The 27,300-nt window shown below is 44.8% G+C and overlaps 1 protein-coding gene across 1 annotated transcript in view; it reads right to left on the bottom strand.

The window, feature by feature from the left end:
* Positions 1-17,981, bottom strand: part of FGF2 (fibroblast growth factor 2) — a 40,217-nt gene extending 22,236 nt beyond the window's left edge. The window contains exons 1-2 of the mRNA XM_066632881.1: positions 17,962-17,981; positions 15,432-16,318 (exon numbers count right to left, since the gene is read on the bottom strand). Coding sequence (XP_066488978.1) covers positions 15,432-16,318; positions 17,962-17,981 — 907 coding nt within the window. The remainder of the gene's footprint in view (positions 1-15,431; positions 16,319-17,961) is intronic.
* Positions 17,982-27,300: the final 9,319 nt, after the last annotated feature.

Below are 27,300 nucleotides of genomic sequence, written 5' to 3'. Positions count from 1 at the left end.
TGATTCTATTATAACAGGAGGAACGAAGAACCAGGCACATGATGCCTGGGGATTCTAAGTATCCTTTTAAAAATATTCTTTAAAAAAAAATGAAATGCAACCACAAGGAGCTGTGAATTTACCTGCTGCAGCACAGTGATAGACCCCTTGACCCCTTTCACTGTTCTATCAATCTAAACATCTTCTGGGCAACTGTTTACCCAACAGGAGAGAAAATCAACTAGGTCAGCAAGGATTACTTCTGGTTTCAGAATCACACTGAGAAAAAACCACTGCTGAGAGGTCACTTTATTGGGGAAAGCATGGACAAGGGAACAACTCAGCACCCCCTTCAAACTACGGTAATGCAGTTTAAATAATCCTCATTACTCCACATCTTTTTTTAGAGATTGGAAGATTGTAACAGGCTGAGCATTTGGAAGGTGAACTGGCACAAGGCTACTTTTTGATTGGCTGTCCAACAACAACCTTCAGGTTAGATCCAAGTACTACAGAGACCAGAGTTTTAAGCACTGTACAACTGTGAGTCATATATGCATATCCTGTCGGAAGAGAGAACGAGCTGGAAGGGAAAGTGTGAAGAAGATATATTACAAACATCTGAGTGTTTTAGGATGGAATATATGAAGTACGACTACCCTGGATATCACTGACCTAACCTACTAGCTTGGGGCCCAATCCTATCCAACTTTCCAGCACCAGTGCAGCTGCAATGCAACCTCAAGGTAAGGAAACAAATGTTCCCAGCCTCTGTGACTGCCTTCCCACCACAGGATGCCGTGCATGCCCCATTGGCACGGCTTCACCAGCACAGGAAAATTGAATAGATTTGGACCCTAATGTGGCCAAAAAGACATTGGGAACTAGTGTTCCAGCAGCTCAAGGCCCTTTACAGTGATGTAAAAGTTGGCCTGCTGCCATGCGCTTCTGGGCCACTGCCGCACTTGTGCTGTAAGCAGTGGGGGCGCAATCTAGACCTGTTTTAGGCTTTCCAGCATGTTTGCAACAACTCATAAACTGGGTAAGCCAGTGCATAAGAACATAAGAACAGCCCCACTGGATCAGGATATAGGCCCATCTAGTCCAGCTTCCTGTATCCCACAGCGACCCACCAAATGCCCCAGGGAGCACACCAGATAACAAGAGACCTGCATCCTGGTGCCCTCCCTTCCATCTGGCATTCTGATACATAGCCCATTTCTAAAATCAGGAGGTCGCACATACGCATCATGATTTGTAACCCATAATGGATTTTTCCTCCAGAAACGTGTCCAATCCCCTTTTAAAGGTGCCCAGGCCAGATGCCGTCACCACATCCTGTGGCAAGGAGTTCCACAGACCAACCACACGCTGAGTAAAGTAATATTTTCTTTTGTCTGTCCTCACTCTCACAACACTCAATTTTAGTGGATGTCCCCTGGTTCTGGTGTTATGCGAGAGTGTAAAGAGCATCTGTCCATCCCCTGCATAATTTTGTATGTCTTAATCATGTCCCTCCTCAGGCACCTCTTTTCTAGGCTGAAGAGGCCCAAACGCCATAGCCTTTCCTCAGAAGGAAGGTGCCCCAGCACAGTAATAATCTTAGTCGCTCTCTTTTGCACTTTTTCCATTTCCACGATGTCCTTTTTGAGATGTGGTGACCAGAACTGGATGCAATACTCCAGGTGTGGCCTTACCATCGATGTGTACAATGGCATTATAATATTAGCTGTTTTGTTCTCAATACCTTTTCTAATGATCCCAAGCATAGAATTGGCCTTCTTCACTGCCGACGCACATTGGGTCGACACTTTCATCGACTGTCCACCACCAAGATCTCTCTCCTGATCTGTCACAGACAGCTCAGAACCCATCAGCCTATATGTGAAGTTTTGATTTTTGGCCCCAATGTGCATTACTTTACACTTACTTACATTGAAACGCATCTGCCATTTTGCTGCCCATTCCGCCAGTTTGGAGAGATTCTTCTGGAGCTCCTCACAATCACTTCTGGTCTTCAGCACTTGGAAAAGTTTGGTGTCGTCTGAAAACTTAGCCACCTCACTGCTCAACCCTGTCTCCAGATCATTTATGAAGAGGTTGAAAAGCACCGGTCCCAGGACAGATCCTTGGGGCACGCTGGTTTTCACCTCTCTCCATTGTGAAAATTGCCCATTGACACCCACACTCTGTTTCCTGGTCTTCAACCAGTTCTCAATCCATGAGAGGACCTGCCCTCTAATTCCCTGACTGTGGAGTTTTTGGCGAGGGACCGTGTCAAACGCCTTCTGAAAGTCCAGATATATAATGTCCATGGGTTCTCCCGCATCCACATGCCTGTTGACCTTTTCAAAGAATTCTACAAGGTTTGTGAGGCAAGACTTACCCTCACAGAAGCCATGCTGATTCTTCCTCAGCAAGGCTTGTTCGTCTATGTGTTCTGAGATTCTATCTTTGATGAGGCATTCCACCATCTTACCTGGTATAGATGTTAGGCTGACCAGCCTATAGTTTCCCAGGTCCCCCCTCTTTCCCTTTTTAAAAATCAGTGTGATATTTGCTATCCTCCAATCTTCTGGCACCATGGCCATTTTGAGGACAAGTTGTATATTTGAGGAACAAGTACAAGGACTTGCACTGTCCTTTCAGCTCTGGAACCCACCTGTGCTGGGGTAAGAAAGCACTTGCCAGCGCAGGAGGTTAGAATGGGTGGTAAGAGGGCGGACCAGGGGTATTTTGGGGTGTGGGGGGCAGGCCAGTGGCCAGACTGGGCGCAGGAGGGGGGTGGGACTGGCCTCAGCACCTTAGGTCAGATACTAACCCCTCCCAACCAACACAGTATTGCACAAGATTTGCGGATTTGCATCAGTAATTGGATTTGCTCAGATTTCTGTCAGCCATTTCGCTGGTGCAGATCCAAGTTGCTCCATAAGGTGGCATGTGACATGGGGCAAGGGGATAAATATTTCCTTACTCCAATTTACCCCAGTATTCCCTTATTCCAATTTGCACCATAGCTATCTCCTAACCTGTGCTGGATACTGCACAGGTCAGTTGGTCTGCCTGTTCCAGCACACGTTAGGATTGTAAGGATATACGAAAACAGAGAGAAAAGTATAATGTCTTAGTGCATGAAAACTCACTGTTTTCTTCAACATTTTATTTATAATGTATTCTCTTTTGAAGCATTGTTAATATTCATTTTTGTGCTGTATTTCAATGCTAAATTCATCTTGATGTTGTTTTATCAGAACCAAAATCCAGATTTGTTTATTATCACCAAATTCTGAAAACACAAGGTGGCCTTTACAGTATAAATTACAAAGTCTTTCCTTCAGATTATATTTCTTCCCATTTTTACACACCCCCTTCCTCCAAGGAGCTCAGGGTGTTGTACATGGTTCCATGCACATTCCAGATGTCAACAGCAGAGAACCATTAGGCTGCAGCAATCAGTAACAGAATGCAGTGACATCTTGTTAATGAATGAACTGCTACACTTTAACTAGGAACCAGAGATGAGGATCTTGTAAATGGCTAGAACTTTACTAGATGTTTCTCCTAGTCCCTTCTGGCTTGCAGCTGCAGATGAAATTTATAATAATATGAAAAAGAGTAACCTGATGTATACTAAGTATTTGATGAATGCTTCAAATCAGTACTTCCCAAACTTTTTACCACCGGGACCCACTTTTTAAGCCACTTCTGCCCAATGTTGCATATACACAACAGGGATCAAATGTGTACACCTGTGGGCTGGGCAGAAATGAGTTAAAATAACACTAGGGACCCACCTAGCTTTACAAGACTAAAAAAAGTTTAATTTTACCAGTCGCTCAAGCCTCTGTTTTCATCCTTTTAAAGACAGTGGGGAATTCTGGAGAATTTATTTAGCTCCATATTTATCAGGTCAGGACCATTCTGGTGACCGTGCATTCCCCTTCACATGGCCTTGCATATTTGCATGAGTAAACATGCACATGTGGCTCCGTTTCACTTTCCATAGGGCTCAATACATTTTCCTTGTCAGGTTCACAACCCACTGATAAGTCCCAATTCACTGTTTGGGAAACACTGCTTTAAATTAATGATTTCATATCTTGAGCTGACAATGCAAACAAAGTTTTTTATATCTGTGTGAAAACAAAAGAAAATTAAGACTAAGTCAAAGGAATTTGAAGTACCCATCTTTTCTCTTGTAGTTGAAAAAACTGCAGGGGAGGGGATAACATAAAGCCAGTCAAAGGGGAAAGAGTTAAAAACCAGCTCCTTTACCCCACAATCCTGCCAATCAAACTGGCAGCCTATGACTGTTTTTGTGTTGTTTTTTTTAAAATCAGAGGACTTTTACACATATCTACTGTGTAACATCTAGTCCTACAGGGATAAGAAAAGATACTAAACCAGAGCCACAAAAGGAAATAAAATGCAGAGTTGAAGAAAAGTGGCAGATATAGACTACAGGTCTATATCTGAAAGAAAAAAGATGGGGTGGTACCTAAAGAGAAAGAAGAGCATCAAGTATTTATTTTAAGACATATAGTAGGGATATTTGAGCTTACAGGTCCACCTGCGGTAACCACAGGAGTTCCATTCCAGAACCCCCTGCAGATACCAAAATCCAGGGGCTAAATTTACCGTGGATACCAGAGGCTAAATTTAAAAGGCTTGAGAGGTAAAAAAAAAAAAAAAGCACACCAAAACCAGTTCTCCTACCTTCACGCAGCCAAACTGCGCCATTTCCCAGCTGCTACAGCTATTTTTTAGAGCTTAAAAACCCACTTCCAGGTCACATAGAGGTTCCTTGCTCCTTCCAGGTTCACCCCAGAATGCACTGGCATGCATCCACTGTATCTGAAAGATTAAAATCCATTGTATTTGAAAGAAGACAGGGAAGGATATAAAAAGAAGATGGATTAAAGATGAGCAGGAAAGACAGAGGGATGAATTAGAGGCATGGAAGGAAGTAATCTTCAGAGAACACGCTGCAGCACTGAAAGACAATTTGCAGTGGGAGATGGAGACAGAATAGAAGACTGTGGTTACAGGGTGCTAGAATAAGAAGCAATGAAAATTCACATTGAAATATGTCAATTATTTAAAATAACAAGTAACATTTCAGACAAGTGTAAGAATGAGAATGGTCTGGAAGTAAAAGACAGGAAAGGAGTAAAAATCTGCACAAAGAGAACAAAGCAGTAGCATTTATTGGTAAGGCAGAGTGCAGAACTGAAGGAGGGGACAGTGTCATTACAATGGAGAACATCTGAAGGATGTATAGCCTTTGTCCATACATGATCAGAAGAGAAAATGCATAATAAGAGCAGCTAAGAAAGGAGGAAAGGGCAGGAGAAAAGTGGGGGGGGAGAGTCCAAATGAGATTTATAGTTGCAGGAGATCACAAAATCAAGACACAAGTAAGCAAGAAGAAATGGTTGGCATCCTTCTGTCTCGAAAGACCATGGTATAAGCCTACAGCACCTGATATTCCCAGGCGGTCTCCCATCCAAGTACTAACCAGGCCTGACCCTGCTTAGCTTCCAAGATCAGACAAGATCAGGCATGTGCAGGGTAAGCAAGAAGAGCAATCGTTGGAATGTTGTTTTTTTTTAAAACAAAGCCATCTTACGCACGTGTAAAAAATGCAAGTTTGAGATAGAATTATGGGGCCTTAACATTTTCTGCATCATATTGACGTTTGCAACATGGTACGCAAGGTACCATGGTACAAGGTATGCAATCATTTCTGAAGGCAATAGAGATCCTCTCTTAAGCAGGTGATCAGCACTGTGAAACCGGACAGCACCAGGCATCTGTTCAATAAAGCACTTAAGTTTCTAAAGCAACAATAAGAATCCTATATATAATCCCTGTTTCTGGGATCAAGTCAGGTTTTTTGTGAATGCTGCACTTGTCCAACATGTGGGTCCCAGTTCAGCAAAAGTAGTCACACATGAGACTAAGCCTCTGTGTACAGATAATCCGTCCTGAGATAGAGTACAAACAGTATCAAAACTGGAGTTGTATCCCAAGGGCCAAGTGATATGTTTTGATGAACACATAACATGGCCTTGTATGCATTTTGGAAGCTCTTTTATAAATAGTGCAGCATGCATGCAAGATGTACAATTTTCCACACCAAAACAAAGTAGTGTCACACAAATGTCTCCCACCTCTAAAAGATAAAGACTATCTAAGAAAGAAGAGATTTACTTATTTTGAAAACTATGTCCTACTTTTCCACCATAACAGCTCTTAGGGTACCTTTCACAAACAGCTATGCTAAAACAAAATAATTATCAACCAACAAATTAAAAGATTTGTTCTTTTCAGTTTTATCCTTTAAATATCCTATATAGGTTTACTCAGATGTTCAATTATGTTCAATGAGATTCACTCCCAGGAAAGTGTGTATAGGATTGTAGCCAAAGGCTGGAAGCAGAATTGGTCTAAAAGAATACAAATGGAATCCATAGCATAACGTTACTGTGTATACCTAGACCCTAGGAGGAATGCACCTGTTCCAGGGTTGTTCAGGAGATTTGAGAAGCAGTTGTTCAGAATTTAAGGTGGGGAGAGCTTCAAGGGGGAAGAAAGCTGAAAAGGACACTTTTCAAATAGTTTTAAAGGATAAAAACATAACAATAGTCCCACTGGATCAGGCCATAGGGCCATCTAGTTCAGCTTCCTGTATCCCACAGCGACCCACCAAATGCCCCAGGGAGCACACCAGATAACAAGAGACCTGCATCCTGGTGCCCTCCCTTCCATCTGACATGGCCCATTTCTAAAATCAGGAGGTTGCACATACGCATCATGGCATGTAACCCGTAATGGATTTTTCCTCCAAAAACTTATCCAATCCCCTTTTAAAGGCGTCCAGGCCAGATGCCATCACCACATCCTGTGGCAAGGACTTCCACAGACCAAACACATGCTGAGTAAAGAAATATTTTCTTTTGTCTGTTCTAACTTTCCCAACACTCAATTTTAGTGGATTTCCCCTGGTTCTGGTGTTATGTGAGAGTGTAAAGAGCATCTCTCTATCCACTTTATCCTATGCATGTTGGAGCCCTGGGCACTCGGAAGCATAGGATTGGGCTGCCCATTTCTCCATGCTGTTAACATTCTATAAAGTCCCAGAAGTTCATAGGACTGTTTTGGGGAAGAGGTTTGGAGGGATTAACATTCTACTTTTCTTTTAATTTATATACCTCTGCATTCCTTCACAATCCTCTGAGTACATGGAAATTGTCTTTTTGGGAGGGTGTCCTAATTTCACTTCGAATTTGTCAGGTACTCAACAACCTGAGTTTGTTATTAGGACATAAAATGATAGTGCTGCAATTGTTGTTATTACTATAATTTTTTATACTCCTTTTTTTCTTTTGCTTTGTTTTTAGCATTTTCTAATCCATGAAAATTCCCTCTGCTTCTGTGTTCTCATGTTTAGAAAAATTAATGGCATATTTCAACAGGGGATATTACTGCTTAACATAGGTAAAACAAGAAAGCTTGTGGCATGAAAAATATGTTACTCTCCTGTTGCTCTCTGTACATTTTGTGAAGGTTTAGTGATGCTCCTTTTTAGGGATCTGTCAGACTTTCCAACAGTCAATCAGGTGGTAGTCATATAGCAAAAAAAATTTCAATTAATTAATTGATTGATTGTTTTAATTAAATGTAATTTTTTTTACATTACACTGAGCCACTGGATTTTTTTTGTCTCTGTTCTAATTGTTCTAATTCTTTTAATTCTTTTAATGTTTTATTATTGTTCTATGTTTTTAAATCTTGTAAGCCACACTGAGTGTCTTTACCAGGAGAAAGGCAGGCTAGAAATTCTTAAAATAAAAAAAATAAAATAACTCAAGTGAGGGAGGGTAAATTAGTGTTTACCCTCACAAGCCATGATGTGTATGCGCAACCTCCTGATTTTAGGAATGGGTTAAGTCAGAATGCCAGATGTAGGGGAGAGCACCAGGATGAGGTCTCTTGTTATCTGGTGTGCTCCCTGGGGCATTTGGTAGGCCGCTGTGAGATACAGGAAGCTGGACTAGATGGGCCTATGGCCTGATCCAGTGGGGCTGTTCTTATGTTCTTATGTTCTTATGTTTCTTGCATGTTCAGATTCTATTGGGCTTTGTGCCTCCATTTACTAGTCAGAAAGAAATGGTGAAAGGACAAGTGCTCAGCAGGATATGCTGAGCAGGAACTACAGAGCTACCAAAGGTCAATCTCTGCTTTCAGTCTTCCTAAGAATTTGTAGTGATGCAAGTTACTGTAAGAATGTCTCTGCTAAGTACTAAGCCACAGAAAAGCTCTTAACTCCCTGTGGGCAAGACTTTCTATTATCTGCCTTACAAAGAGATTTTTACAGCCCTTCCACTGAGATGAAAGATTGTTACAGCACAACTCTAACCTGCGCTGAAAAGGAGAGGCCATCAGGCCTGCCCCTTATCCAGCACTAGTTTGGGACTGAAGATGGTTCAGCCTGGGGCAAGGGGAATCTCTCCCCCCCCCAGCCACTGCAGCCCCAATAGTGGCTCGGGTCCGATTGACCTTTGGTCTACTCGGATCCGAATAGCTCAGAGCCTGGCTGCCCAGGAATGGGGTCAGGATCTGGCATGATCCTGTCCCCAACCCCCCACTCTCCCACTGCTCACCCTCCTCCTGCCCCATATCACTTCCTCCCCACACACCCCCAACCCCCATGTTGGCCAAGCTCGGCCAGCATGAACCTACCTCCTTCTGTCGGTGCAGAGTCTGGATGCAGCCTTGTACTGGCCCTGCTGACATTCAAGGAAGCGCAAACATGCTTTACAGCACATCTGAGACCCTCCCAGGCTGGTGCAAGAGCCTTGTGCCATCCCAGTGCGATGTTGGATTGCACTCTTTAAAAATTAACTATTTTACACACTCAGAAGTGCAAACATCTCCTTTTGATCCCAAATGCAATTGCCTAGAACAGAATAACAGCCCAATTCTGTACAGCAGTTATGGTGGCAGAACTCCCAGTCTGCCACCATAAGTAACATTGTAGCGTCCTGTCATGAACTTTGGGGTTGCTGGCGCAAATGGATGGATATCCTTTGCACACAGTAATGGCTCCGGGATGCTGCACTGGAACAGATACGTTTGTGAAGCAGACAGTTTGTGGGTGGTTCAATGTGGGGAGCAGGGAGGGCAGAGGCAGTTTTAGGGAGAGGGGTTGGATCTACGTACTGTCACTATGCACCACATCATAACCCCCTTTCCTGGCCAGGAACCAGCCTCAGGAAATTCCTCAGATTTATTTATCCACATTTTTATACCACCCTTCCTCCACGGAGTTCAGGGTGGTACACATTGTTTTCTCCACTCCTTTTGTCCTTGTAGGCAACCTTCAGTCTCAAAAGACTATGGTATCGCGCTCTGAAAGGTGGTTCTGGAACAGCGTCTAGTGTGGCTGAAAAGGCCAATTCGGGAGTGACAATCCCTTCCACACTGGGAGCAAGTGCAGTCTGTCCATGGTCTGTCTCCCTGGCTATTGGCCTTCCTTCTTTGCCTCTTTGCCTCAGACTGTTGGCCAAGTGTCTCTTCAAACTGGGAAAGGCCATGCTGCACAGCCTGCCTCCAAGCGGGCCGCTCAGAGGCCAGGGTTTCCCACTTGTTGAGATCCACTCCTAAGGCCTTCAGATCCCTCTTGCAGATGTCCTTGTATCGCAGCTGTGGTCTACCTGTAGGGCGCTTTCCCTGCACGAGTTCTCCATAGAGGAGATCCTTTGGGATCCGGCCATCATCCACTCTCACAACATGACTGAGCCAACGCAGGCATCTCTGTTTCAGCAGTGCATATGTGCTAGGGATTCCAGCACGTTCCAGGACTGTGTTGTTTGGAACTTTGTCCTGCCAGGTGATGCCGAGAATGCGTCGGAGGCAGCACATGTGGAAAGCATTCAGTTTCCTCTCCTGTTGTGAACGAAGAGTCCATGACTCGCTGCAGTACAGAAGTGTACTCAGGACGCAAGTTCTGTAGACCTGGATCTTGGTATGTTCCGTCACCTTCTTTTGTCCTTACAACAGTGCTATGAGGTAGGTAAGGCTAAGCCCACATAGGTCTGAGGAGACTCAATGACAGCCTATGGTCTATGGAGAGTTAAGTAAATATGACTTTTGCCACACTTTCCCCACGATAGCACTAATTCTGTCGGCAGCGCTACATGCTACGAACTAGTGGGACAGGATAGTCCCAAAACAGACTTGTGTATTGCTGCATTAATCTATTTTAAGGAATCCTTGAGAAAATACAGTGCACAACAGTGATGGGCACTCAAGTCACAACAACTCAACTCATTAAAACACTGGATGCTCACAACTCATGTCAACTCAAGTTAGATGTCACTGACTCGGATGTGACTTGGGGTCAGTGATTTGGAAATGAATGAGTCATGACAAATTAACTTGAGTGAGGGCTTACTTTTTGTGCATGCTTGTGACTTGGTTTTGTGTGTTTGCATGCTTGCTTACTTTTATTTTTGCTGCTTCCACGTTGCAGCAAAGACCTTGTAGGGCAATCCGGAAGCTGGTATTCAGACCAGCAGATAGCAGCAGACATGGAGAAGGGTTGATTGGCTGGAGGAAGAGGGGGCTGGGGTAGAGGGGAAGAGGCTTAAGGTTCTTTTTTTTATTTTTTGGCTCCATAAGGCTGGGGGGAAGAACCAGAAGAAGGCAGGGGGAGGGGGCTCTCTTGGCAACTCCAGCACATAATAGCACAAGGCTATGTGTATCTTCTCAGAAATAAATCTCAATGACTTCAATTGGGTTTACTCCCAGGAAAGTGCGCAAAGGAATTACAGCTTAACAGCCAAGTCCCATGCAGTGATGCAGCAGTACTTGCACGGCCTCCACTGCATCCCACTTTTGGTTCCTGGAGGTCTCCTTGGGAAAAGGTCTCCCTGTCCCTTGGCCCTGCGTAACCCCCAGCAGCCACAATGGCTCAACATGGACCTGCACCAGTGATATAACTGGCATAAGCCCAAGTTGACTCACTGCAGGCATATCAGGCCCAGGAAGGGGGTTAGGATATGGTGCACACTGGCACTGCTGATTCCACCCCCTCTCAGGCCCAATACCTTGCCCATCTCCTCCCCATTACACCCCTCTCCTCACTTCTATGCCAGATTAACTTGGTCTGGTGGGCCTCACAATGACCACCACCATGAAAAGGAAGGCTCCACCCTTCCTGCAGGTACACCAGCTATGAACATTGTCACAAAGTTCTTTATATTGCTTTTGTGACAGCATGCACCAGCGGAATATGAGTTTCACCAGCACGACCCAACCATAGGCTTGGGCTGTAAATGAAGTTAAGAAACCTACATCCATATTAGGTTATGTAATCAGTATACATTATTTTACAGCTGTTCTGTATAGATAGCTATTAATGTTTTACCCTAAGGTTAAATATAGAGTCATCTTAAATCAGCCACACAACTGGTGAGAAAGTACCTTCTGTTGCTAAAATTTTTGCTCACAGGAATATATCCACAAGCTGTGACAAGAGCTGTGACAAGAGCTTCCTCATAAATCAGCCAAGCATATTCTCAGAATCCAAGCTGCGTACTATCATCATCGTCATCATCATCATGATCATTATTTCACACAGCGGTTTACACAGAAAATAAATCAGTAAATGGCTCCCTGTCCCCAAAGGTCTCACAGTTTATAAAGAGAAGTGACATAGGTATGAGCCTTTCCAATGTTAGACATTTGTCACAGCTTGCAAATACAATGATATGAACAAAACACTAACACTAATTGTAGATGCATAAAACACAATGTCTCAACATGCAATGCAAGAAACAGCAACATTAATTACTAAGCTTGTTTCCTCCTAAAAAATGTACGTTAACCTTTTTTAAGTTGTTTTGCTTTGTTGGTGACAACCAAGGAACAGATATGGAAAGAATGGAAAATTCTTTTAAAGGAGTATTGTGAAATCCTAGCAAAATGGACATAGAGTTAATATATTATATTGTTCATGCCAGTGGCGTAGCTAAGGGGGTGCAGGGGGTAGCAGTTGCACCAGGCATCAAGCTTTAGGAGGGCAACAAGCTGAGCTTGACAATAGTGACCAAAATTGTAAAAATCCTGGTATGTATGAATAATAACATCATGTTATATATCATTGGAAAGGTAATTTAATGCTGAATGCAGTGCAACAAACTGCACTGAAATATCTGTATTCTATAAAAGGTTACAGCCAATTAACCAGAAAATTAAAATACAGCTGGCTTGTGGAACAAAAAGTGGATTTGGTTAACTCCAATCTGACCCATAGGACTGATTGTTCTGAGTGCCAATGAGATGTTATTATGATACAGCATGGAACCAATAACTTTTTATTTATTCACTTAATTAAATTTGATTTTATCATGCAAGGGGCTACAAAATCTTCTTTGACCCTGGGTAGCAGATAAATGCCTTAGCTATGCCACTGACTGGAGGGAGACAGCAGAGCAAGTGGGTGGTGAGCTGCTGGGGGGAGGAGATGGGTTCCTCCCAATTTTCACTTTTTAAAAAGCCCAGGCGTGATGTCACTTCTGGTTGTGACATCACTTCTGGGGCAACATTTTGAACTCAGCAGCGGGCTACACAATCATTAGCTACGCCACTGGTTCATGCTATAAGTCTTTGTGTTTTACCTACCCCAGCTTAACAACATACCCTATGATAAATATACCTTTAAATCCTTCTGAGACATGAGAACTTGGAGACAGGACATGTTCACGCATTAAAAAATATTACTGTACTGCAATGCAGTATATAAATAAAAAATAAAATAAAAAATAATCAAATTCTTTGTTTTATATTCAGTTGCAGGAATACATTATGTTCTTCAGCTAATCTTATTAGATCTCTACATTAGTGTGGAGCATTTGTTTTTGCTGTTGCCAATAATATTTTTTTTACTAATGCCAATTTCATCCATCCTGAAATTCAATTCCAACTAATAAATATCATTTTTTAAACAACCACAATTTTGATAAAATAATTTTCTGTTGTAATAAAATTCTAGCCAAGTGAAATTTTCTTAAAGACTTCACCAGTTCAACTCAAACTTTTAACCTGAGATTCTGCTTACAAAGGTACGTCTGATTTCTTTTTCTTTGCAGAGGCCCTGTGCAGAGCCAGCCATGCCATGAGGCTGGATAAACTCTCTGTCTCAGATGGCAGGCTGGAGAAGGTGGCAAGCATGCACCTGCCAGTTCGCCCGGCCAGGCACCTGCCTGGTAGCCCCATCCCCTTACAGTGCATTTGGAAAATGCATGAGAAGGAGAGGACTTTCGTCCCAACCTCTAGCTCTCAGTTCTGGGAAAGTAGTTGGGGGAGAGATTGTTGGGAGCGGACAGGTTGCTGTGGTGGAGTGGGAGCAGAATGTGTGAGGTGACCACTGTGTGTGTGTGCACACATGTGCTCCCAGGGGGGTGCATGCTGTGTACACATGCACACTTGTGTATGTGCACTGGCAGGGAGATGGACAGCAAAATTGGAAGTGGGTAGCAGCCTGGGGTGAGTTCAGCCAGAGGCTCACCTGCTAAATAACTCATGGGGGGCGACCACAAAACAGAGTGAAACAGTCTCAGGGAACACGCCATGGTTCCACTCCCCATATGTCTCCCCCTCCCAACAAGCATGTTGTTTTTAACGGAAAAAAGCACCTGTGCTTTCAGCTGAACAGGTGGAGGTGGAAAGAGAATTGTGAGGATGCTGGCACCAGGCACTTTACCTACAGAGCCAGGGTGGTGTAGTGGTTAGGGAGGTGGACTTACACCTGGAAAATCCAGGTTCAAATTCCCCCTCAGCCATGAAGCTTCCTGAGTGACCTTGGGCCAGTCACTTTCTCTCTACCTCACAGGGTTATTGTGAGGACAAAAGGAGGGCGGTATAAAAATGTGAAAAATAAATAAAATACAGTGAAGTAGAAAGTTGATGCAAAGGAAGAGGAGGGTAGCCATATAGGTAGTAACTTTTGCTGAGAGCTAGCATACATACAAATGGGAGCGACAACAAAATGCTGCCTCTTTCCAGACCTAAACCCACCTCCAGGATACTATAATAAGCTGTGGAAGTGCTATTGTCCCTTACCTGTCTTCCGCTACTGCTGTTTTCTCAACTGACATCTGAACACTAGGGGGGGAGGGGGCACTTGGGAATGTAAGGAAGCGCAGCTCACATCACACTGTTTGTTAGGAGGTTCTTCTTTTTCTCAAGTTGCAACCTGTGCACTTCTGCCTACCTAGGAAGTCTCTTGAGGAGATGGAAACCACGACCATGTTTGTGGGTGGCGTCAGTCTGATAGGCACTCAACACCCTGAGTTTGCCATTAGTATATATGGGCCCACTCCTATCCAACTTTTCAGCACCAATACAGCTTCAATGTAGCCCCAAGGTAAGGGAATAAATGTTCCCTTACCTTGAAGAGGCCTGTGTGACTGACAACCCACCACAGGATGCAGCCCATGCCCCAAAGGCACACCTGCACCCGCACTGGAAAAGTGGATAGGATTGGGCCCAAAGGCAGCAATTTTCAACCTTTTACACCTCACAGCACACTGAGAAGATGCTAAAATGGTTAAGGCGCACCATCAGTTTTTTGACAATCGACAGGACACACTGCACTGCCAGCTGGGGGCTCACATCCCCCAATGGCCCACTGATAAATGATTCTCCCCCAAACTCCCATGGAACACCTGCAGACCAAGGCCAAAACTAGAGGGGGGCCAGGATGGGCATTGCCCATCCTGAGTCAGCAGCTTCCCCCCCCCCCTCACATTTATGGGGCTTTGATGTTTCTCCATACATATCCTCTAATTTTGCACAGTATAGATACCGGACAAATCATTTAATTTTGCAACAGAATAGATACCTGACATAATTGCCCACCCTGAAAAAAAAGTCACTCACCCACCTCTAGAATCGTGAGCACAGGCCTGCTGCAGACCTTTGCAGCACACCAATGTGCCAGGCACTGATCACTGATATAAGAACTGATGTGTAGAGATGCAAGAAAGCAGCATGTAACCAAGCAGGGTTGCTGGTGGTCTGGAGAGCGGGCTGTGGAGATGGAGACTGCTGGGCTGGGGGCAGGGGCACCCTCCCCCACTTTGGTGAGAGGGGCAAGTCTGGCAAGCTGAAAAGGCTGGCACCAAATACACAGAAGGTGCACTGATGCCCAGGTACACCAAGCATCCTTTCTGTTGGTTTCTCACATACTATGATGGGAAGAGAAACCACCTGTAGCCTGCCAGGTGCTGGGGGGGCTCCTCCTCTCTCTGCCATGTGCGGCTGCCACACGCGTGGTGGGGGGCACAGCAGGGAGGGGGCAAGGAGGGCTGTTCCCCCCACACACCCAAGCGCTTTGGGGCGGGGCGGCGGGGCGGGGGCGAGTAAGCGGGCCTGCTACTCACTGTGGGGGTCGCTCTTCTCCCGCACTCCGTCCACTCTGCCGTCGGGGTTGATCCTCAGGAAGAAGCCCCCGTTCTTGCAGTACAGCCGTTTGGGGTCCTTGAAGTGCCCGGGGGGGAAGGTGCCGCTGCCGCCGCCTCCGTCGCCGGGCAAGGCGGGGAGGGTGGTGATGCCCCCCGCCATCCCGCCGCCCGAGCCCCCCACGGCCGCAGGGGGCTCCCCCCGGGGCGCTCTGCCGCGGCCGCCCGCCACGGCCACCCCACCCCGGACGGCTCTGCCCCTGCCGCGGCCCCCCAGCCTCGCCTCCGGGCGGCTGCTTCTCCCTCTGCCCCCCAGCCTCGCCCCCCGACGGCTGCCCCCTGCGGGAGGTCCGGGGGTGGGTGGCTGTGGCTGGCTGCCGCGAGGGGAAGGGGTGGGCTCCCGCTCCGTCCAGGGAGCTGCGCCACGCTCGGCCAGGCGTCTGCGCCGGTCCTCCGTGCGGGCGCGCAGGGAGCCCCCGGCTGGAGACTGGCTGCTGCTGCTGGCGCCCAAGGCGGGAGCGCACGGCACAGCCTCGCCTCGCCTCCGCTCGCCTGCAGTGCGCGGCCCCCTCCACCAGCGCCCTCCTTTACTGGCCCGTCCAGTGTCCCCCCCCCCAGCCCCTCTGCGCTCCCTCCCCCGCTCCGCCCTCTGCGCTGGGCCGGTGCTCTGCCTGCCGTCCGGTGCGACTGGGCTGCGGAGGGAGGAGGAGAGGAGGAGGCGGCGGCTGGGGCTGTGCGCTCGCAAGCTGGCAAGGATGGAGAGGCGAAGCGGTTCCCTCCTCCAGCTCCCACCGAGTAACCCTCGCCTGCCCAGCACTTGCGCAGTGATGCAGCCCGCCTGCTGCCACCCAGTCCTCACAAGGCTCTCACTTGCGTGCAAGTGTGCAAAAGTGTGCACTTTTGTGCACGTCCACGCAAAAGGAGCTCGGGGAGTGGTGATGGTCCCAGAAGCTCATCCAGGCTGCAATCCTATCCACACTTTCCTGGGAGTAAGCCCCACTGACGATATTTCTGACTAGACGTGCATGGGCTTTAGTTCCAAGGGTGCAGTCCTAGCCACACTTTCCTGGGAGTAAGCCCCACTGAACACAACAGGGCTTACTTCTCAGTAGACATGCATAGGATTGTGTCTCCAGGCTGCCCAGACCTCCCCCTCCCCTGTTCACACATGCCCAAGCCACACAGGGTGACCAGATGTCCTCTTTTTCCAGGACATGTCCTCTTTTTTAGCCTTGTGTCTGGAAAAGAACTTAAACATCCTCCTTTTCCCTATGAGCGGGCCCTGCAGGCAGTGCATAGCCTTCTTGTAATTGTAATAAATTACATGTAATAAATTATATGTGATATAGTGTAAAATTTAGTAAGTAATATAGTGTTTAAATTAACCACATGAAATCTGTATACATGAGTGTTTTAGCTTTTATTTTGTCATGTCCTACATTTTTCTTGAATGTTCTACATTTTGGGGTGCCTTGTCCACTTTTGTGGTTATGACATCTGGTCACCCTCAGCCCACAAGTATGTGAACCAAAAGCACACACAGAGCAGGTGTCGACCGAAAAGAGCCCCTTATTGCTGCCAAGGAAGCAAGCAAAGCCCGCCAAGCGGGCTGTAGGATCCCAGCAACCCACCCACAAACCAGCCAGTGTAACTATGCACGGAGGGCGGGAACATTCAGGGACACAGTGGCCACAAGAGTCCTTTGCTCGCAGATGTGGAAACCAAACAGTCTGGGAGTGAGTTAGGCCTGCAAAGAATCTGAGAGAGGCGAGGAGGTGGGGGGGAGGGGGCATCCTTGGAACTATCTGCAGGCTGCTATTGGAGCACCATACAAGGGCAGGACGAAAGGTTTCCTTATGATGTGCTTCAAAGTCCAATCCTATGCATGTCTACTCAGAAGCAAGTCCCACTGAGTTAAGCGGAACTTACTCCCAGGAAAGTGTGCATAGGATTGCACTCTCAGTTATATTGCACCAGATACAGACTTATTAAAATATTTAATTTATTTTTTTAATTCTATACACATAGTGCTTTTCTCACTCAAGGCCATTTAAAGTATATAATCACTGTAAATTTTAAATGGCCCTAAGTGACAACAAGCACTGCATGTGTGAAACATGGTTCCACTTTAGGAAAATTCAAACCTGTCACTTAAAATGCAATTAATACCTTCAGGAGGTGAAATTCACAGTTCATCCACAAGCACAAGAAAGGGCAGATCACTTTATCTAATAGACAGATGAATTTATTCGCTAAGTAGCATTCTGGCACCTGAGCCTTGAGAGTATGCAAAAAAAAAAAAAAATCCAGCTAGGTGACTTTCCCATGAAGCAACCTAAAACCAACTGCTTGGGAGACATGTAGAAAGTTCTGGTCATTCTGGCTGAGTGCCTCAGTATGAAAGATTATTTTCCTCTAAGGAAACAAAGTTGTTGTGTATGCTTTTTAATGTCCTCAAGGCAAAGAAGTTCTGTACCTGTAGAGTGCATTTTCTCTGTGAATAATCCCTCACCAGTCCAGCGATTCCAACATACTGGAATTCAATATATTACATTACATTATTGCCCAACAGGCATTATGCTGACTGAGGGCCAAACCATACATGACACACACAATCCAGTTTGGATCATGATCATGGCATTGGGGGGGGGGTGGTCTAACTCTTTCCCCTGCATAATTTCCCTGATGCAAATCATACCTTCTCCCTGAACTACTGATAGCACAATAAAGAGGAAAACACAAGATACACTGTACTGGTATTGTGCCTCTCTGCTTTCCCCAGTGCAGAGAAAGCAGTGAGGAGAGTTCATATCAGAGAATCAGTGCAGTGAGAATCAGTACTCTCCCTTGTGTCACAGCCCTGATCTAACACACACACATTAAACATCTTCCATGTCTTATATAGTTTGGTCTTGACAGATCATTGGAGATGAGGCAGGCATTCAGTGACTTAACAGTGGAAGAAGCTTAGGGTTTGCACTAACTGGCTACTTTCTTTGCATGGCAAATGGGAAATCATTACACACACACATGTTCAGATTCACTGAATGCAAGATGGCACCATCCACCTCCATAGTCGTTTTGTTAAAAGAGAAAATTATCTTTGAAAGCAGGGTGTGTACATGAATTGGTGGGCCGCTGTGATTGGTGGGCCGCTGTGAGATACAGGAAGCTAGACTAGATGGGCCTATGGCCTGATCCAGTGGGGCTGTTCTTATGTTAATTCATGTTCACAGCACAGACTGGCACACCTCACTACAAACACAGCAAAGAACCACGCTGGTCCCTTCAATGCAAGTATGTGTGCTAACTTTGTTAGGATTTATGAAATGTACTAACAGCAAAAAAAAAAAATTACTGGGTTGGAATTTTTGTGTGTGTCTTTGCAACATTATTTTCAAAACTAATCAAGGCAATAACATTCTATTTGTTCCTATGCAGTTCTGGCCCTTTGACAACCCTCTCATAGCAAAACATAGTTGGACAGCACCATTTTCTTCTACAGAAAGAGTTTAATGCTGTGCCTTGTCTCTTACATACGGGCCATGATTCATCTTCCCTTGTATGCTGCCTGTGTCTGGGAGGTAGTTCCTGTAAAGCTCAAAAGAGACTTCCCATCATTTTGCTCTCCCTTGTTGAATGTGTGTGCACCAGTCATTAGTTTCAATGGTAGGTTTATACATACCACCAGTATAGAACTAGTGGTTCTGCTCCAGCTCTAGAGAAGATTATAGATTATGCTCCCCTTGGCTCTCTCTCTCTCTCTCTCTCTCTCTCTCTCTCTCTCTCTCTCTCTCTGGCCCTGACTTTAAATTCCAATCAGGCATTGATAGTGCAACTTCAAGAATATGAGAGAAAACAGACCAAGCAGCAAGCAGTCATGACATGGCTGCAATAAGAGGAAGATAGTGTCAGCAAGCAAGCATTTACAGATCCTACCCTACTGTTCTTGAACACATATATTCCTCCTTCCAAATATTTTTTTGCAGTCTGTAATATCATATTATCTGACTTTGTTGCTTTCACGTTTTATCTATTTTTTGTAGTATCAGCGAAGGCGGCTTCAGACTTCATGCTCCAGGAAAAATCATATGCTTTTCATCTGGCACTCATCTTCTTATTGTAAAAAACATATTTTGCATTTAAATTAGGAAATACTGTATATACAGTACTTAATAAAAGAAACATGGAAATGATAATAGCTTTAATCTCATGCATATTTCTTTGGGGAGAAGTCCCACTCATCACCATAGGACATCCAAACAAATATGCATAGGGTCTATGCATGTAAGAATATGCATAGGGTCTATGCATGTAAGAATGCATAGGGTCTAGGGCTGTAAGAATGTTTTAGTTTTTTCGTTTAGCTTTTTTTATCAGCAAAAGTCTCATTTTCCCTTTAACTGAGAGTTGTAGTTTCTAGTGATTGTCTGATATTCTATCCAAGACACATATTTGTATCATGATGGAATAAAAGCAGATCAAGCTGTGGCTGCAGTTATAGAAACTCTGAACCTCTCTGATGTTTCGGCCAAAACCCAGAATCCACTCTAAAATAATTTCTCAGGCTTTTCTGCACAGAATAGCTTAAAGACCATGATTACATAGTGTTCTGACATGCAAGTAAGATAGAAGTTGAGCATCATCTGACTGGTCACAACAGAATATTTTAGGGCCTCCTGGGACAGGCAACACCAAGTGTCTAAATAGGATCAAAATCCTTTCAATTTGAGAAAAGAGTTAAGGCTCTTACAAATTCACTCATTTTCCAGGAAGCATGAAAATTATAAATTCAGGTTCCTTAACTTACTTTAGGTACTGGTTCTCACACTGTGGGTCGTGACCCAATTTTTGATGGTTAGCGAAACTGACCGGGTAGATTAGGCTATGTGCATCAAGGGTTAAACAACCTGCTACTTCGGAGAAGCATTGCTCCCTAAACACCATTATAGCCACAGAGTCTCTAGTGGCTGGTAAAGTGAAACTTTTTTTTTTAAGGTGGGTCTTGATGCTAAAACATTTGAAAACCACTGCTTCAAGCAATTAAAATATTGTACAGGCTCACATATTGTGCTCACATACATCTTACGCTCTTGCACATTCAGCCTGTTTCTTCTGTAGGTGGGAGGCAAGAGTGAAGCTAAAATTAGTGCTATATGCACTTTTAATAAGAATATAGTTACATCATGTTGAAATTAATAATGCGGAACATCCATTGGAAGGAATGGATGCAGCTGCAATCCAATGGGAAAATTATTGCTGTTCCTATTAAGGAGTCTCTTTAAGGAGTCTCTTGAACAAAGTCCAAAGTCCAGCTGAAATGTCTGCGTGACTTCCTCTTTGCCGACGATGCAGCTGTCACTACCCACTCTGCCAAAGATCTCCAACAGCTCATGGATCGTTTTAGCAAGGCCTGCCAAGATTTTGGACTGACAATCAGCCTGAAGAAAACACAGGTCATGATTCAGGATGTGGACTTACCTCCCTGCATTACAATCTCTGCGCATGAACTGATGGTTGTCCATGACTTTGTGTACCTTGGCTCAACGATCTCTGACACTCTTTCTCTCGATACCCAGCTAAACAATCACATCGGTAAAGCAGCTACCATGTTTTCCAGACTCACAAAGAGAGTCTGGTCCAACAAGAAGCTGATGGAACATACCAAGATCCAGGTCTACAGAGCTTGCGTCCTGAGTATACTTCTGTATTGCAGCGAGTCATGGACTCTTTGCTCACAACAGGAAAGGAAACTGAACGCTTTCCACATGCGCTGCCTCCGATGCATCCTTGGCATCACCTGGCAGGACAAAGTTCCAAACAACACAGTCCTGGAACGAGCTGGAATCCCTAGCATGTATGCACTGCTGAAACAGAGACGCCTGTGTTGGCTCGGTCATGTTGTGAGAATGGATGATGGCTGGATCCCAAAGGATCTCCTCTATGAAGAACTCGTGCAAGGAAAGCGCCCTGCAGGTAGACCACAGCTGCGATACAAGGACATCTGCAAGAGGGATCTGAAGGCCTTAGGAGTGGACTTCAACAGGTGGGAAACCCTGGCCTCTGTGCGGCCTGCTTGGAGGCAGGCTGTGCAGCATGGCGTTTCCCAGTTTGAAGAGACACTTGGCCAACAGTCTGAGGCAAAGAGGCAAAGAAGGAAGGCCCATAGCCAGGGAGACAGACCAGGGACAGACTGCACTTGCTTCTGGTGTGGAAGGGATTGTCACTCCCGAATCGGCCTTTTCAGCCACACTAGACGCTGTTCCAGAACCACCATTCAGAGCCCGATACCATAGTCTTTCGAGACTGAAGGTTGCCAACACGTATTCAGCAGTTGTGAAATAAGAAGAAATCTGCATCTTTGTGAAGTGGGTGTGAGCATCAAGATGGTGTGGAATAATGAAGAAGCCATCAGGGGAAGCAAATGGAGTGCATGAGTGAAATTAAAAAGAGAGGTTATAGGGTTTCCGAGATGTAGCACAACAGCAAGGAACTGGATAGAATGACAGAATGAATGCCTTGATGCAATTGGGAACAGTGATAGGATACCATGAGATGCAGATCTGTGATGCAAATGAGTCCGTTTGCATTAAGGTGGAAGATTGAGATTGAGACCCAAGTGGTAGAGCAGTGAACAGATGGCTGCTATCTCCCACCACTCCACCACCACCTTCAGACCCAGCCCCCTTACAGACCCAGCCCCCTTACTGGTCTGTAAAGAGCCTCTGTGTGGCTCTTTAGTCAAAGCAGAGAATGAACACTCTCAGCATGTCCTAAATTGCCTCCTTCGTGTAAGGAGGGGGTTGAATTTCTCGAGGAAGGGGTAAGATTGCTGAGTTTGGATCCTGGGAGCTGAGCAATCTGGTTCCTTCACCCTGTGGGGGAAGGAGCAAGATCATTCTTTCCTCTGCATGTGCTCTTTAAACAGAGAAGGTAACGTAGAGTGCTCTGGGAGCAATCCTGGTGTGCTTCACATTTCTTCCTTTGATTCAAGAGTTCACATGGAAAAAGGAGCCAGGTAAGGGGGTGGCAGAGCTGGCATGGGGCAGTGGACCTACACACTGCCTCAGGCAGTCCTGTAGCTTCAGCCAGCCTTGTTGAAATGGGTGTTCTCCTAGCATTCCACTGGATCTCCATCACCCCCTTCCTGTTGTTCATGTTGCCTTTTCATTTTGATATGGCAGAGACTGCAATAGAACCAGATAAAGAGTTGCCAGCTGGCACCTGTAGACCTGGTTGGAAAATGCAAGTGGTCGAGGGGGATACTACCTAAATAAAATAAAATAAACATAAGAACATTGACAAGTGTCATGGAAGGTTGGATGAAATCAGACTAAAGAGGAAAGCACATGGACAACATTTGAAATGTGTTTATAATTGAAAATGAAAAAATAATAATAATAATTGAAAATGACTGAAAGAGCAAAGTGATGAAAGCCAAGTGGTTGAAAGTCAAAGTACTTTCAAAGTACATTAGATCCTTTTTCACACAGTTGCTGGCATATGATGCCTGGGAATCACGACAGTGTCTACCTACCTCCAGTTTTATCTCAAAAGCACCAAGTTAGTAACCGACATGCTATGCTTAACATTTGAAGTCATGATCAAATGGCAGGAGGTCTGGTCTAGAGGGTAGAGCCTCCATTTGCCTGAAGATTAACATCCACAAGGTCGCCAGTTCGAGGCCACCGGCACCGTATGACCTTGAAGCAGCTGGCAAGCTGCAGCTGAGCTGTTCCATCTGCTCAGAGCGTGGGAGGATGGAGGCCAGAATGTTAAACCAGATCGGAGTGTAACACCTTGAATGTAGTGGTTCTTGAAAGAAAGAACCTTCCTTCAATTTGTAAAAATCCCTGCATGGATTTAATAAGCCTGCCTATGTAAACCGCCTTGAATAAAGTCTTGAATAAAGACCAAGAAAGGCGGTATATAAATACTGTATATATTATATTATATATGATCCTATACACATCCCTGGCAGTAAATCCCTTTCAACTTAGTAGAACCTTCTTTTGAATAGACATGCACTAGGATTCCATTGTCATTCACAATCCAATTTGAAACATTTTAACTGAAAAGCAAATCATGCACAACTTCTTTGTGAAGGTGTCCACATGGTGGAACATTTTGACAAAGTATAGCTGGCTTAATCTCAGCTAGCTTTCTGCTGCCAGGTGCTTTCCTGCTGGTTGAGAAGAATTGGTTTCCTATGCAGGCACCACTGCATTAAGTAAAGTGGATTGGGGCATCAATCAATCAATCAATCAATCAATCAATCAATCAATCAATCAATCAATCAATCTATCTATCTATCTATCTATCTATCTATCTATCTATCTATCTATCTATCTATCTATGAATGAATGAATGAATGAATGAATGAATGAATGAATGACTTGGTTCCTGCAGTTTAAAATTGCTGCATTACTTAGGTTCCAATCCTATGGGCCTACTGCCCTACCGGAATTTGTGTTCAGGTGGCGCAGCATATTTTATGGCTGCCACAAAAGGTGACACACCATTCTGTGTAGCTTTGCCACCATCACATGTGGTGAACATCTGCATGCCAGAAGCCTCCAAAGATACCCTGGCGCCAGTATATGAGCAGGGGTGTGGGATTGGGCAGGATGGGATGGGGGGAGGAATGGGGTTTACACTGGGGCGGGGAGGGCAGTGCCAAGGCCAGGATGGGGTGGTATCAGGGGCAGCAGTGCCACCGATATCCTATTCCCCTTCCCAGCTTCAATGCACCTTCCTGGGTCCATTCAGACTTGCGCCAGCAAAATTGCTGCCACAGATCCAAGCAGACCCAACAGGGTGGTGAAGGCTTATCCCTGGGAAAAGGAACAAATGTTCCCTTACCATAAAGAGACCTCTGGGACTCCTCACCCCCACCCCATCCCGCAGCATGCAGTGCATTTATTTATTTATTTATTTATTTGATTTATATTCCGCTTTTCTCCCCTAAGGGCACCCAAGGTGGCTAACAATCAGGTTAAAAATACAAAACAGCAGATAAAGATTAAAAATACAAAACAGTTAAAACAATTAAAACAAGATAAAATACATGGATAAAATACATAGCATGCAGTAAAAGACAAATTTATAACAGCCCTTTATGGTGCCTCGAAGGCTTTCCTGAACAAAAAAGTCTTCAGGCCCCGCCGGAACGCCAATAATGAGGAAGCAGCTCTCAATTCAAAGGGGAGGGAATTCCATAGTGTAGGTGCCACCACCGAAAAGGCCCTGTTTCTGGCCGCCATTCCCTTCACCACTCTCAATGATGGCACAACCAACAGGGCCCCTTCTGATTACCTTAGAGAACGGACCAGCTTATACGGAAGAAGGCAGTCTCTCAAATACGCTGCCAGTACATGTTCCAGTGGCATGGCTGCATCAGTTCGATGGGGGGAGCTAGATTGGATTTTATAGAACAAATTTTTATGGAATGCTCTTTTCAGATATATGGGGAGGTTGATGTCACTTCTGAACCACAGCAGCACCCTGAAACCCTGAACCAGACACTTAAACAGAAACATTGCCAGCAAAATGGCTCCTTTTAGCACAGTGATTCCTCATACTCTCACAACCAACTTTATAGAGCATTAAAATACATGCTCAGTCCCCCTCATCTTTCTCAAAGCTCACCTCTCAAAGTTGGCAAGCCTGCTGAGAAAGCGCAGTCTGGGCCAAGTTCCATTCCAGAAAGAAAATTTTCAATTGATTTCCAAAGTGCTGTGCCAGTCCAGAATTTGGCATACGTTTCTATGAAATGGTCAGCCGCCAAATATACAATCCTTGTTACTGGTGAGTAGTTAAGTCTTTTCTGGAACACAGAATGATCTGTGCAGCCAGGGAATGCTATGATCCAGCAGCAACGGAGTCTCCATTGGTTGGTTCCAACCCAAGAGTATATTAAAACTTCATGTTTCTAAAACCAGCAACGGAGGCTCTCTGATACAGATAAGTAGACTGGCTTGAATTTGAACACTCTAATAATCAAATATATTTCTAAACAGCGACAGCATACATGAAAACATATTTTGTAATTTGTATTGCTAATTTTGCAGCAGTACCTACTGGTTAAATTCAACCCGCTGGATATATCACTGTACTTCACCAGTACCCATTAAAGGCAGAAAATGCTCATTATTCCCAGAAGCGACAGCATGTTTTGCAACATGTCAGGTAAAGATAAAAGTTGCAGCACTGTATCGAAAAAGGGACCAGTTTTTCAAAATGCAGGTAGATGGTGACATACTATAAGCTTCTACAAGTGCTTGGGGGTTAATTTTCTGTGGCCCATGCAGGTGACTATTTAAAACAACAACAAAATCACTAGGACAATTAACACATTTTGCATAATATCTGATTTGACCCTTACTTCATTAACAAATGTTGAACACTCAGGGACCTGGAATTTCCCTGAGGGGTTCAGAACTTTGATGGGCTCTCCTGTGGCCTACTGCATTACTTTTCTTATTTTATTCCTCAATCACAATTATAAAGAGACAGCAGATACAACCCTGTGAACCAGCAATAGGCAAGCAGACTATCCAAGATTGGCTAGGATGACATGGGTGCTAAGATGAAACATTCTTCAACGATACGTTAAAAGAGCACATAAGGGATGCACCAGAAGATAAAAAATATCTTGTTTCTTTGAAAGAAGTTTCGCTCTCCCAAAAGAGAAGGCAGAAGTAAAAACATCACAGCACTCCCGTTTGTTTTCACTTTATTTCAAATTTGTTTCCATGGATGCACGCATGTGGGCCCCAACGGATCCCCCAAGGCACATTGTTTAGGTCATCTTCCAAGATGTTGTAAAGCATGTGCCACTGGTACACAAAGACCTCAGTAAACCTGGACAGAATTAAGACCAATTGTATTATTAGTTTGCCCATGATCTTTCCACTTACGAGAGATGTACAATGAATTGTACTGTCCCAGCTCAAAAAAGGAAACAGGCAGAGCTTGCTAACTGCCTAGGACAAAATGTCTTCTTTTTGTTTCCAGATCTTAAGAAATTGTCTTTTGGAGCCATCTGTATGATTTTCAAAACGATGTATTCCTCCAAGAACGTTTGGACAAGCTGAGATAACAATGCTAAATTAACAGATAGAGGAACAAAAATGTCCCATTTTTGCTGAGATGATAGCATACCATACTTCCACAAATAATAATAATAATAATAATAATAATAATAATAATAATAATAATAATAATAATAATAATAATAATAATCCCCTGGGGGCTGGGGATAAGAATAGGCCCTCAGTTTGGCTGTACTTGTCGTAAGTGGCGACTAAACAGCCACCAGGTCGATGGGACTCGTCAGCCTGGGAAGGCAGCTCATCTGAGAGAAGGAAAACTCTGACCCCAAACCTCCACTGCCTTGTGGCTACATCCAGTTATGGAAAAGGCTTCAGGAGTCAACCTTGAGGCAAAATCCGGAGCCGGAGTCCCTGAGGCAGTTCATGGCTGAACACAGTCACGTTCTGGCAACTCCTGCGACGCCGCTGGAACCAACCGTATTGGCCTCTGCCTTTTCATTGGACCATTCCAGCGACGTGGAGAGGGGGGGTTTGCTGCATGGGTAACAGCCTATCCTCCATACCTACTTTACCCAGGCTTCGCGCACTGGAGAGGACACTCTGTTCCAGAACCACCATTCAGAGCGCGACACCATAGTCTTCTGAGACTGAAGGATGCCAACAACAACAACAACAACAACAATAATAATAATAACAACTTTATTTTTACCCCACCTTTCTCCCTGAAGGGACTCAGATTAAAAACATAATTTAAAACAGATAAAAACATATTAACACATATCATAAAAACAGCAGTC

This window comes from Tiliqua scincoides, chromosome 6, assembly GCF_035046505.1.
Source record: "Tiliqua scincoides isolate rTilSci1 chromosome 6, rTilSci1.hap2, whole genome shotgun sequence".
In the NCBI taxonomy this organism is placed as follows: Eukaryota; Metazoa; Chordata; class Lepidosauria; order Squamata; family Scincidae; genus Tiliqua; species Tiliqua scincoides.
This window is presented reverse-complemented; position numbering and strand designations above follow the sequence as displayed.